This window comes from Amaranthus tricolor, chromosome 8 (assembly GCF_026212465.1).
Source record: "Amaranthus tricolor cultivar Red isolate AtriRed21 chromosome 8, ASM2621246v1, whole genome shotgun sequence".
In the NCBI taxonomy this organism is placed as follows: domain Eukaryota; kingdom Viridiplantae; phylum Streptophyta; class Magnoliopsida; order Caryophyllales; family Amaranthaceae; genus Amaranthus; species Amaranthus tricolor.
This window is the reverse complement of record NC_080054.1, coordinates 25,054,370-25,069,065: the sequence shown is the minus strand read 5'-3', so window position 1 is coordinate 25,069,065 and position 14,696 is coordinate 25,054,370. Positions and strand designations below refer to the sequence as shown.

Sequence of the window (14,696 nt, the reverse complement as noted above, 5' to 3'; positions counted from 1 at the left end):
CAAAGTTCTACTCCGTGTGTCTCCAATGAAGGGTGTGGTTCGTTTTGGTGCTCGTGGGAAGTTAAGCCCGCGTTTCATTGGTCTTTATGATATTGTGGAGCGAATTGGGAAGTTAGCTTACCGGTTAGCATTACCTAATGCACTGGGTAAGGTTCATGACGTTTTTCATATCTCCCAGTTAAAACGTTATGTTGCGGCTTCTTCGCATGTCTTGGACCCGGAACCGTTAGAGCTTGATGAAAGCCTCACCTATGAAGAGCAACCTGTTCAGATTTTAGATAGAAAGGTTCGCAGTACTCGGTGAAAAGATGTTGCAATGGTTAAGGTTCTATGGTCCAATCATCGGTCACAAGAGGCAACTTGGGAAACAGAAGCTTCAATGCGAGAGAAGTATCTGTACCTTTTCCCTCAGGTTAGTAAGTTACGGGGACGTAACTTTTTAAGGGGGGTAGGAAGCGGTAGGATTTTGCGCGCTTTGAGTTATTTTGATCTATTTCTTTTGTTGTGTGCTTGTTTTGTCGTTTTCATGTGTGTGATTGTTGTGTGTTTTGTGTTTATACGTTGAGGTTTTGGGGTCAAAACTTTTTTAAGGGGGGTAGTCTGTAACACCCCGATATTTTTTTCCGATATATTAAATGATTTGCTAGTAATATTATTATTATTATTCTTTTTAGAAGAATATATTTCTTTTTATTATTTATTTTGTTAGTAGGTTAGATCATGAGACTTCAACTTTTAAGGCAATTAAAACCATTTTAAGTCCAAAACTTTTTCCTAACCTATCTTAAAAAAAAAAAAATAAAAGTGGGAATTTGAATCATTTTGGCCGGCCATATGGAGTATCTTGGGGGGATTTGTAACTTCTTAGGATATTGAAAGATTAAGGAGTTATTGCCTTCCATAAGTATTGCTTTAATTTTCCTTAATTTTTTTATTTCCTTAATCTCCTAATTTCCTTACATCTTTTCATTTCAAACCATTTGCAAGTAAGAAAACACTCCCAAAACCCTCTAATCCTCACGCCTAATCCTCCATTGGTTCATCAATTTTGGTGTTTTGTTCTTGAGCAATTGTGAGTAATTCTTAATCTGGTTTTCATTTTTAAGTTTTAATTTAAATTTCTATGATTTTTATGTGTGTTATTTTATGGTTTATGATTTGTTCATGATTTAAAATTCATGTGTGAAAGTATGATGTATTTTTCTATCTAAATTAATGTATGGTTTTTTAGTGTTTTAGATATGTTACATGTGTGTGAAGAATTTGTTTGATGGATGATTGAAAATATATATATATATATATATATATATATATATATATATATATATATATATATATATATATATATATATATATATATATATATATATATATATATATATATATATATATAGAAAAAATGTATGTGGTGTTAGAAATTTATTTATTTTTGATTAATAGAAGGAATTTATAATGTTGGTAAAAAAAAAATATATACATGTATATATGTGATGTGTATGTGTGAAAACATTTGTGTAAAAAGAATTATATTGAAAAAAATATATATAATAATAATTCATTAAAATTTATTTTTATGTAAATTTTGTTGTTTAGATTTAATACGACATAAAACATTGATATTTATATTTTTGTGATAAAAAAATGATGGAATGACAAAATCCCGTAGGTTTTGAAAATGGTGAAAAAAAATGTGTTTTTGGAACATTTTTGGCTTTGAAATTAAGTTAAAAATACTTATACTATGTTATAAATTATGAAAATTGGTACCCGGGGGTTTTGACGCCTTCCGGACGCAACGGTGAAGTCGAATTTTCAGTTTGACAGTTTTAAGTTGAGTTTCTGGACAGATTGTATAGGCTGTCCTGTTTTGTGTATTTACCATGTTATAGTATGTGATGGATGTTCATGTTGTGTGTAGAATTCTAGGTATAGATGTGATTGTATATGTGTGTTATGGATGATTTGAGGAAAATGTGTATGTGTGCTTATTTCCCGAATACGATTGAACCTTGTAGGAAGTCGATTCGTGACCGGGAATTGATTAAGACGCTTGTGAGTTGACTATCTTGCTTAAGGTATGTACACGCAGCGAAGTTCGCATTGGTCCGATGTATCATATAATAATGGTATACAAAGGTAAATCGTGGATATATAGTACGAATAATGTTATCCTTCGAATAAATAATTTTTATACATTGTTTTGATAAGCAGAGGTAGTATGACCTCACTAACCTTAAAGTGGACGTAGTATGACGTCAATTGGTGGAAATGAATTACTCGCGGTATATGGGGGCATTATGAGCCACCGCGGGGGTATGCATACTTAACCATAGGCACCGAAGTAAGGCGAGTGTCTATGGTAGAGACTTGCTTAGGGTTAGCTGCCCCTAATGTATTGTCTCACTTATGGAGATTTGGAGTGTACCGGCAGTATGGCTGGATAGTACAGCAGTATGGCTGACTAATCTTTACATGAAAATAATAATTCTTAATAAGCATGATCGAAGCGTACGGTTCTGTGAATTGTCAGCTAATAAATTAAAACTTTCTCTTGTGTTATTATTTATTTGATATGCGACGTTTGCTGATGTGTACTTTTGGTCTTAACGACCCTGCGATGATGTTGTTTCCTATCTGGGCAATGACTAGCAGTAAGTTAAGTTGCAGGTTTGGGGAGTGAGGATTGACCCTTGAAGAAATAAATCATTAGAACTTTCTAGTTGAGTTTGAAGAACATTTGGTTTTTATGAGGCGATTTTCGTTCTCGAGTTGTAATAAGTAGATTTAACTTTTCGTTCTTATCCGCTGCTAAGAATTTCTTATTATCTAGTAGTTCATAATAACGCTAATAGAACTCGATCCGCACGTTTTTCCTTAACTTCAAAACCGTTTTAAACCGTTTTCTAACATCCCGGTTTGACTCGGATTATAGTTGTCTCGTTTTTAAAAGGTCATATTCTCTTTTCGTACGACCCGAGTTATTCCGAGATGTTACAATTTTACATGGACAAGGCTCATTCACTAAGTTCCTCAATGGTGGTACGATCACTAAATATAAAAGATGACCCATTCCGCCCACAAGAAGAATACGAAGAAATTTTAGGCCCGGAAGTGCCATACTTGAGTGCCATTGGTGCTTTAATATACTTAGCAAATAATACAAGACCTGATATAACATTTTCTGTAAATTTATTAGCTAGGTATAGCAATGCCCCAACAGAAAGACATTGGAATGGGATAAAACATCTATTTCGGTACCTAAAAGGAACTATAGACCTTGGATTATTTTTCCAGTCAGGAAATGATGCTATACTCACTGGATATGCTGATGCAGGTATCTATCTGATCCACATATGGCCAAGTCACAAACTGGATATGTATTTACATATGCAGGAACCGTAATATCTTGGAAATCAACAAAACAAACTCTAACGGCTACATCCTCAAATCATGCAGAACTAATAGCTTTATATGAAGCCAGCCGAGAGTGTGTTTGGTTGAAATCCATGATCGGCCAACTCCAAAGGGATTGTGGCTTAAACGATACAACTAGGGCACCAAGTACAATTTATGAAGATAATGATGCATGTATCAACCAAGTTAGAGAAGGATACATCAGGGGAGACAGAACAAAACACTTGTCACCTAAATTATTCTTCCCACATGATCTACAAAGAGATAAAAAGGTGAAAGTTCAAGAAATTCAATCCAGTGAAAACCCCGCTGATTTATTCACAAAGTCACTCCCGTCAAAGCAATGCGAGTATTTGGTATGCAAGATTGGGATGTGCCGATTTCGAGACATATGTTAACTTCAGGGGGAGAAATATGCTCACTGTACTCTTTTTTCCTTTGATTAATTCTTTTTATCTCACTGGGTTTTTTTTTTTCTGAGAAAGGTTTTTAATGAGGCAGTTTTAGGATTATGAATGTCATAATAAAATTTCCACATATATGTAATACATTCAAGGGGGAGTGTTGTGATTGATATAACCACACAATGAATGCATTGTCATGTGGATTTATCTATCCCTTGCAATAGTACTACATTTGTTGTTTTTCTCTCATCCTTGTGCTATATATATGTGTAAGGTAGTGTAGTATTGGGTTACAATTTGAAAACGAAATACAAGAGAAACTGATATAAGTTTATCCCTTATACTACTTTTCTCCTTATATTCTCCCTAACTTTTTAACAATATATATATATATATATATATATATATATATATATATATATATATATATATATATATATATATATATATATATATATATATATATATATATATATATATACAACAATAAATATGAACGAAACTTACTTGTTTCTCCATCCTTTGTAATTTGACGCACAACAACTTATCTAAGATTTGTGCATTATCTTTTTTTTCTCTTATTTGTTGCCTAAATTATAAAAATGACGATTAAAATCATCAATGCAAACAAAATAACTAGATTAACTAAGCAAATAGTATTAACGAAGCAACTTAGAGCAATTAGTATTAAACTAAACAAATAGTAATAATTAAGTAACTTAGAACAACTAGCATTTAGAACAGGCCTAGTATCAACTAAGCAACTTCGAATTTGTACAGTCTTAACTAAGCAACTAGTATTAACTAAGCAGCTTAGAACAACAAGTACTAACTAAGCAACTTATAATACCACAAGCATTAACTAATTAGTAATTAGTAACTAGTAACTAAGCAACTAGTGATTTTTATATGTTTGAGATATGAAATAATATATATCATCTTTAATTAGGATTAATCATAGTCAATCTATGATGACTAATAAAGATCAAAGTCTAATTTGTCTTTTATACTGCCTCTTTGGAGCCCACTGTCCCATTACAAAGCTGATCAACACAGTTAAAAGGTTCAAATCATGAGCTAATTGCACTGATCGACGCAGTTCAATAGCACAACGAAAATGCTTCGATGTGCATATATAGCAACTTGTGTAACCTCGATGCCAAAATGATCAAAAATTTAAAATGCGCATAAAATTTAATGTAAACTTCAAAATGACGCAAAATTTCACACAATAGTCTAAATAAAACATCAAATTCAGAAAACATTATGCGAAAAAAGTACGAAAATGTCACTATGTTATAAATTAATGTTTGCAACATATTATCCACTAAGCTAAGGAAGCATGATGAGATCTATCAAAACTAAGGAAGCAAATAGAACAACAATGCCTTAAAATTGAACCTTCTCGATCAAGCGAATACCCACTATAATTAGGCACTGGTATTTGCGAAATACCCACATCAATCATTTTGGTGGTTTTGTTTAGTTGGCCTCTTAAGACAAGATACTCCATTGGAGTCAGAGAAAACATAATAACTAAGCAATGAAGATACTAAAACAATTAGCAGGGGAAGATACTATTGAAAGAAAACTTACACTCAAAATAAAAAAATACTATTCACTCAAATATTTAAAGAAAACGAAAATTTTAAAAAATGAAAATACTAATCTAAAGAACAATTACCCGGAATTGAAAGATTTGGGAGATTTTGGATAGCTAAGTGAAAAATGATGAAGAATTTTAGTAGAGAAGGTGTGAAACGGCAATTTTAGGGCAGATAGGCAAATTTTTGATTTGGGAGAAAAATTTTAGTAGAGAAGGTGTGAAAAATGTGGATATACGCAACTTTTTTTGTAATGACTATAATTTGCCAAAATTTTACTTAATCAATAACAAATATCAAACTCATAACGATAATTTCTTTTGATTAAGCACAACAATGTATAAACAATTTAAGTCTCAAAGAAGATCCTTTCTGATGGGACAATAACCCAACCACCAATGACATAACACCCATGTAATGGTTAAAATAGACATATTTATCCGTTAAAACAATCCTATAGTTACAAATTTTTCTCATACGAGCAACAACCTGTTTTGAGCTTACTTTGTTCGTTTTGTTCTTGCCTTGGAAATTAAGATTTGATATTTGTTTTATCTCCCTATATATATATATACATATATATATATATATATATATATATATATATATATATATATATATATATATATATATATATATATATATATATATATATATATATATATATATATATATATATATATTACAAGGGATTTTTCCTTAACATACTTAAAATTCCAACATAAGAAAACTCACTAAATAATTTATATCTACATACACTTATTTACTCACGCTTAAATAAGTGGGGAAGATAATTGACTTATGTTACATTAAACTATGTTTATTAAGTGTGCTGATAATTAACCTCACTTACATGTGTGGGAAAAATATGCTTAAGACAAATATTATTATTTGTGCTAAAATTACACACATATTGGCAAAACCAGATATTTTCGGATATTCTATTTTCTACTTTTATATTTTTTTTGATTTTTTATTTTTAAAATTTATAAATATTTTTTCATAAATTTTTTTTTTCTTTGGTTATTAAATTTACTACTATGTACAATTCCCAATTATAACTAAGTTGTACAATTCCCAATTATATTCTAAGTTTAGAAAATTAAGCTTTTTTCTTGATGTTAAAAAAAAGCTTGATTATACTCCTCCATCTCTTAGAAAACTTAAAATTAAAAAAAAAAAAAAAAAAATTTGACAGTCTCATACAAGACGACCACATTTATTTATACTCCTCCATCTCTTATTCAGTTTCATTTTTTGGCGGGAAAAACAATTTTTCCGTAATACTTTATACAAAATTGTTTGTTTGTATCATGATCAGTTGTATACAAAATTTTCCTTATTATGATATTTGTTTCTTTCTTGGCCATTTAATCCCATTCGTCCTTCTATCTTTCTTTCTTTCTTTCTCTGATATTTGTCTTCTAGTTTGCTTAGGAACAAAATCATGAATAACACTTCCCTTTATCTTCCATTTGATATATGGACCCAAATTTTTGCTTTGCTTTCTGTCGAAACTCTAGTGAGATGCCGGGCTGTGTGCGCATCTTGGCGCGCTTACATCGAATCCCCTTCTTTCATCTCCAAGCATCGCAATCTTTACAATAAACACCATTTAATTTTAGGTTATTCTACACGATTAGACCTACATCGTGTCACCAACGGTCGGAGATTTACCACTCTTGCTTTTCTTCCTCCTTTTTCTGCTCATGTTTTCATACCATGGATTTATGGAGGCTGCAATGGGTTATTTCTAATCACCTTAAATTTTGATCAAGATTATATATGTTTGTGGAATCCCTTTCTCAGAAAATCTTTGATTCTTCCACCTTGTCCAATTGTTTCTCGCTTTCAATCTGTTCATTATGTTATAGGATTTTCCACCTCTTGTGATGATTATAAGGTGCTTGCCTATCGTACCAAGTATAAACCGGCAATGGCAGTTTATTCACTTAGAAACCACATTTGGACTATTAAAATCAATCCCATGAATGCCGATGCTTGGACTTCATTAAGGACCCCTTTTTCTCCTAACAAATATGTTTATTGTGGATGGATTATTTACTGGTTTACTGAAAGTAATCCCGGAATTATCCGCTCTTTTGATTTTAATATGGAAGAATTCAATAACCTGGCAGTACCTGAGCCGCTAAAAGAATGTAAGATGTTAGTTCTTTTCGCCATCAATGAGTTGTTAGCTGTTATGTCATCGTCTTGCATATGGATTTTGGAAAAGTATGATGGAGAGTACACATGGAGGGAATGGTGTTCGGAATCATGGATAAAAACTGTTTTTGATATATTTAAAGAACACTATCTATCTACTATCAAGGTTTTGTTTGTTGAGGAGACAAATACATTTCTAATGATTGGGGTTGATGGTAGTGTATATTTTTATCAAGTTACAAGCGGGGTGTTAGGAATGTTGAGAAATGAAGCTGGTTATTTTCTTGCCGTGGTTGATTATGTGGAGACCTTAGTGTTGCTTACAGGAACAGAAGGGATGACATTTCAAACCTTTCCTTGATTAATTAATGAGAATTGCTTCTTAAGAACTCATGGCGTATAAAGAAATTCCACGTTTACAATAATCTGTAAGATCATTTGGTTTGCTTGTTATTAGTTTAGTTGTTGTAAATAGGTTATAGAATTGGAAGTAAGAACGATTTTAAAAGCATTTAATATACTAATAAATCAGTATTGTTCATAGAATTTTCCATTATTGCATTGCCTTAAATAAATATACACATTATACTCAAACACAACAGCTAGATTGCATTGATATATTGGCAATAAAATACCTATAAAAGGATTAATTCTCTCTACTTCTCTTCTCTTTTAACGTACATAAGTCACCGTACTCATTAGTCATTAGGCTCCGACGGTCTGACCCCTTACAAGTTAATGTGGTTTAGTGGTTAAGAGTAGAGATGGCAATGGGTCAAACTCGGATCAACTAATGCATACTCTAATTTTGCTACAATTAAAAGTCGGAAATTTTCACCTCCACCTCCAGCTCATACTTAGATTTTACGTCCTCCAACTCGAATTCTCGAACCTTCTAGACGTCAAATTATGATATATTTTTCAAAAAATTAAAAATATTCAATAGTTTTAATTCATAAAATAATGTCATTCAAATAGGTTATAATTTGCCTAAATTTAACAAATAAATATAGTTTGAGTAATTCAACTTAACAAATAAATATAGTTTGACCAATTCAACTTAGTAACTCAATTATACAATGATTTGATCAAATTTTACTTAATACTTTCTCCGTTCTAAAATACTTGTACGTTTCGACTTTTTATGCAGTTCATTGCGCTAATTTAATTCTTAATATCTTTAATTATGTACAATAAAAAAATTATAACAATTTTATATTAATAATCCTTGCATTGAAACGAATCAAAAAAGATTTAACTTCACTATGTTTTAACTTATAAATTATAATTAGAAACTAATTACAAATTAAAGGTGATGGATAAATAGTGCATTTTCATGTTATGTAGCAAATAATATGAAATGGAGGAAGTAACAAATAGCAAACGCATAACAATGATGTCTTTTGATCAAGCACAACAATGTATAAACAATTTAAGTTTGAATGAAAATTCTCTAAGATGTGGACAATAACTCAACCACCAATAAAAGACACCCACATAATCTTCAAAATAAACACACTTATTTGTTTAAATCATTCCTATAAATACAAATTTCTCCGAAATAAAATTATAGAATAAATCTGCATAACAAAAGTCAAAATGCTCGAACGAGCAACAACTCGCTATGAGCTTACTTTGTTCGTTTTGTTCTTGTCCTGGACATTAAGATTTGATACTTGTTTTGTCTCACTATATGTATAGTACAAGGGATTTTTCCCTAACATGTGGTTTATAGTCCAACATAAAGAACCCACTAAAAAATTTATATCTACATACATTTATTTTCCCACGCTTAATTTAGTGTGGGATGATACTTGACTTATGTTACATTTTGCCATGCTTATTAAGTGTAGTGATATTTAACCTCTCTTATAAGTACGGGAAAAATGTGCCAAAGACAAATATTATTAGTTTTGTGCTAAAAATTACCCATACCTATAACTTATAAGTGTGGCTATAAATAAGCGTGGGTATTTGCCAAAGTGATGTAATTGAAATAAAGAAACACACACTACAACATGCACAGAATATTGCATCAATTATAAAAAAAATAGGGAAAATAATTTTTAGAATAATCCAATATTTTAGCAAGTTCTCAGGATTAATCCCAACATTGAATCAACCCTAAATAATCCGACTTTTAAGATTTGATTCCCAGGAACGTTGTTCCTTTATCGATTACATGTTCAAATTTTTGTAAAAATCAAAAGTGAAATTTTATTTTGGTGATTTTGAATTTTTGGCTTTTCTGCAATTTTTTTTTAAAATTCGCGTTGTAACTTTGAGCTTTCAACTTTTCTATGTGGTAGATAAAATGTTAAATTTTTAATTAAATTATGTACTTATTGCGACTAGATTTCGAAATATATGGTTAATTAAGGTAATCACGACGTTTATTTTTTGAAAAAAATATCATTATGTTGGTAAAAATAGCATAAAGTTAACAAAAAAATTCCTTTTATATACTACATAAAAAAAACTGAAATGTTAAGATGACCACATAGATTAATAAAAAAAATTTATTCTACCACGTATAAAAAGAAAAAACTTCTGAGTTACCACCACTAATTTCTCAATCAAAAATAAAAACCCATTAACTATGAAAGTTCAAAAGTTAATCTTACTCCATCCTTCTTCCTCATTAAAATAAAAATAAGAAAAAATTATAGTGAATAATACAATTTTTTGTTAATTTTTCTATAATAATACCGAATATTGATTAACTATAAATAATACCAACGTAAAGGAGTGTTTTCCTAGAAAATTCCTAACATGTTAAAAATTAAACTACATGTGATTATAAGACAAAAAAATTGTTAATTTAGTTAATAAATTAAAGTTGGTATTATTGTAAGAAAATACCCCTAAATTAATATTATTTATGGTTAATCAATAAATAGTATGATTGTAGAGAAATTAACAAAAGGTTATAGTGTTTAGTGTAATTTTTCCTACAAATAATCCCACTAAATTTATTATCCTTCTTCCTCTTCTCAGCAAAACTCCATACAAAAGAGTTGGCTCTGGAATCTTCAGGAAAATACTTCTCTAATTCATCAGAACGCTATTTCTTCATCATCATTGAGTATTCAATAAATGTTTGTATTTTTGTGGTATTTTGGTCCCAATTTCCATTCAACTTGAAAACTGAAATTTGATACCCAATTTAACCCCAACCTTCCTCCATTTTCACATAATCATACATATTTCTCCAATAACTTCCGGTTTCAAGTAAGGTTTCTTCTCTAATTCCCCAATTTCAATTCTGATTTTACTTTTTTTGCTTTAACCTAATTTGCCATAATTTATAAGCGTGATTAATTGTGTTAACATTACTCCACCAGAATACCAGATTTAACTTTCGTACCCATTAACCCTAAATTAACCCCTAAATTAACCCTAACCTTCCTCCATTTTCACATAATCATATAATTCTCCAATAACTTCTGATGCCAAGATTTCTTTTCTAATTCCCCAATTTCAATTCTAATTTTACTTTTTTTTTGGTTTTAACCCTAATTTGCTAATTATTAATTACTCCATGGTTTTCTCTATAATTTTCCATATTCATTGCGTGTATTTTGTTTAGTGAAGACTTTTCCTTAGACATTGTTGAAGACATTTGTTCTCTTGGCACATCTTTATAATTCGCCATATTTTTTATGGTCAAGTCACCTTAATTGTCCTATTTCTATTTTTGGTATGAGTTTTTTGACTTTTATGCCCTTAGTAGCTTTATTCTATTTTCAATTATAACCTTCATTATCCATATTAATTTTCTTCCCTTACATTAAAAACACGTAATACCACCTTTTTTATGTCTAAAAACGTGATATAAATAATTAAATTCTTTAGGAGAACAAGTAATACTACCTAAAATAAAAAATAGAACATATGAAATAGAAAAAGAAATGGTATATAATTGTACAAAGAAATATAAGAAATAAAAGATCAATATGTTAGTAGCGTTAGTAATTCATGATATATTGTCCTAATACCAACATTGGTTGTGATATACTAAACCTTATGATTATTATGATGTCATTTTCGTATTAGAGGATGACATAGGTCTTGAAAATTTTTGATTTTAAATTTTAAATTTTAAATTTTCAAATAAAATTGTTATATGCAAAAATAGCATTAAGGAAAGCTATTATGACATCAAATACAATCTCTAATGATTATAATTATACGATTATAATTAAATCGCAACCATCATTTAATTTCTTGATTCTCTGTTACATTTAAATTAGTAATTATTTTTACTATTTTAAATTTAATTTAGTAAATACTCAATCTTATTCTTATTTTAATTTCTAAGGTAATGAAAACTAAGAACTACACAATCATACACATAATTTCATTTCGGGTACTTTTATTAGTTTATTTTAATTTCATCCATTCAATTTTCTTAATTTCTCATAAAATATAATTTTTCTCCATTTTCTTGATATTTCCACAACATGCATAATTGTGGAAAGGAAGGAGCGAGGCAATATTACCATTTTGCAAAGTCTAGATGAGAAATAAAAAATAATTTTTTTTGAAAATAGAAACAAAAAGTAAATTGACCCCAATGTTAATATAAAAAAAAACAGAATAAATAATGTCAATGCCATAAAAATAGAAGAAATAAATAAAATTTGATATAAAAGCCTGTCAAATCTATCTATCAAGCTAATTGTCACCTCACATTCAATAATCAATAGTTACATGATGTGATTCCTAGCTGAGCTTCCACAATCCACACAAAAACCCGATTCTTATTTGCCGCCACCCTTTTTATTTTATCGCCACTCCCCACCTAATGAAATTACAAATTTGCCCCTAAATTTTAAAAATTTACAAATATGCCATTGGAGTTAATAACGTTTCATTTTTATTTTTTTTAATATTTTTTAATTTTTTTTATTTATATTATTATTGTTATTATAATTATTATTATTTTTGTTATTATTATTATTATTATTATTATTATTGTTATTATTATTAAACCACAATAATAATAATAATAATAATAATAATAATAATAATAATAATAATAATAATAATAACAACAAAAATAATAATTATTATAATAACAATAATAATAATAATTTTATAAAAAACAAAAATAAAATTTTAAAAAAAAACAACAGTCGCACGGTCGAGTCGCACATTCTGTGCGACTGGTTTTTTTTTTTTTTTTTTGAATTTTGACTTATAAAATTTCTTTTGTTTAATTAATTCATTTTTTAAGTTATTATAATTATAATTATAATTATTATTATTATTATTATTATTATTATTATTATTATTATTGTGGTTGTTATTATTATCATTATTATGAAATTATTATTTTTGTTTTAATTATTATATTTAATTTATATTTTTAAATGTTATTATTATTATTTTTGTTATTATTATTATTATTATTATTATTATTATTATTATTATTATTATTATTATTATTATTATTATTATTATTATTGTGGTTATTATTATTATTATTATTAAATTATTATTTTTGTTTTAATTATTATATTTAATTTATATTTTTAAATGTTATTAACCCAAATGAATATGGCGGTAATATTGTTTACGGCCCCAGTAAGATTGATGACTTCAAGCCGACCACACCGTCCTACGTGGACAACTATTCCACCTCATTTAGAAATATACACCTCATTTAAATTTTTATTTTTTTTAAAAAATTTTTATTATTATTGTTGTTATAATAATAATAATTATTATTATTATTAAACCACAATAATAATAATAATAATAATAATAATAATAATAATAATAATAATAATAATAATAATAATAATAATAATAATAACATTTAAAAATATAAATTATATATAATAATTAAAACAAAAATAATAATTTAATAATAATAATAACAACCACAATAATAATAATAATAATAATAATAATAATAATAATAATAATAATAATAACTTAAAAAATAAATTAATTAAACAAAAGAAATTTTATAAGTCGAAATTCAAAAAAAAAAAATAAAAAAAAAAACCAGTCGCACAGAACGTGCGACTGTTTTTTTTTTTTTAAATTTTATTTTTGTTTTTTAAAATTTTTTTATTATTATTGTTATTATAATAATAATTATTTTTGTTATTATTATTATTATTATTATTATTATTATTATTATTATTATTGTGGTTTAATAATAATAATAATAATAATAATAACAAAAATAATAATAATTATAATAATAATAATCATATAAATAAAAATAAAAAAAAATAAAAAAATGAAAATGAAAAGTTATTAACTCCAATGGCATATTTGTAAATTTTTAAAATTCAGGAGCAAATTCGTATTCATAAGGAGGAGGGTGGCGATAAAATGAAAAAGATGGCGACAAATAGTAATGCCCCTTAAAAAAATTCTAATAAATGTCAATTACATCAATATGGACATCACTCCACAATTCCACACACGATCAAAAATTAGGTCTTGGAATTTTAAATATGGAAGCCCGTTTATAAATAATTTAACATTAAACAATAAGTAGTATGACATAGAAGGCTACAAGTACTACTATATCACAATTCATGACACCCCTTAAAGCATGGGTTCAACTATATTTTTATGTCTTCAGTCTTATAGTTGTTGTGTCCTTTCTTGCTTGGTATTTAATTTTTATTTACATGGGCAATACTTCTAGTTCCCCTTCATTTAACATTAAAGAAAAAGTTAGATATTATTAAAAATAATATAACTATATTTAATATTAAATGAAGGGAGATTGAATTGTGTGAATGAAAATATAGATGAGAGCTAGTTAGAACGTGTGGATGAGATCACAATGAGATTAAAAGAAAGTAATGTATATATTTCCTATAATAAAAAGATTTAAAATTAAAGAAATAATAATCAAAAATAAAATTGATGCTAAATAAAAGAGACAGAAAACGTACATTTTAGACAATAGCGTCTCTTTATATATCCCTAGTCTTAAATTAAGTCTTAAGTTAAGAGGGTTTAATTAAGGTAAGTCTTGATCTGAAGATTGAAGTTGAAGATTGGAGTTAAAGTCTGAAGCATAGAGTAAAAATATGGTAATGGTTGCGATTACGCTAACAAAACGGTGATGCGGTAA

General features: G+C 28.0%; 1 protein-coding gene across 1 annotated transcript; it reads left to right on the top strand.

Annotated features, from left to right (window-relative positions):
• The first annotated feature begins 6,869 nt into the window (after positions 1-6,869).
• On the top strand, positions 6,870-7,949 carry LOC130821712 (putative F-box only protein 15). Its single transcript, XM_057687500.1, has one exon. It carries the CDS (start codon positions 6,870-6,872, stop codon positions 7,947-7,949), a length of 1,080 nt encoding a protein of 359 aa, XP_057543483.1.
• Positions 7,950-14,696: the final 6,747 nt, after the last annotated feature.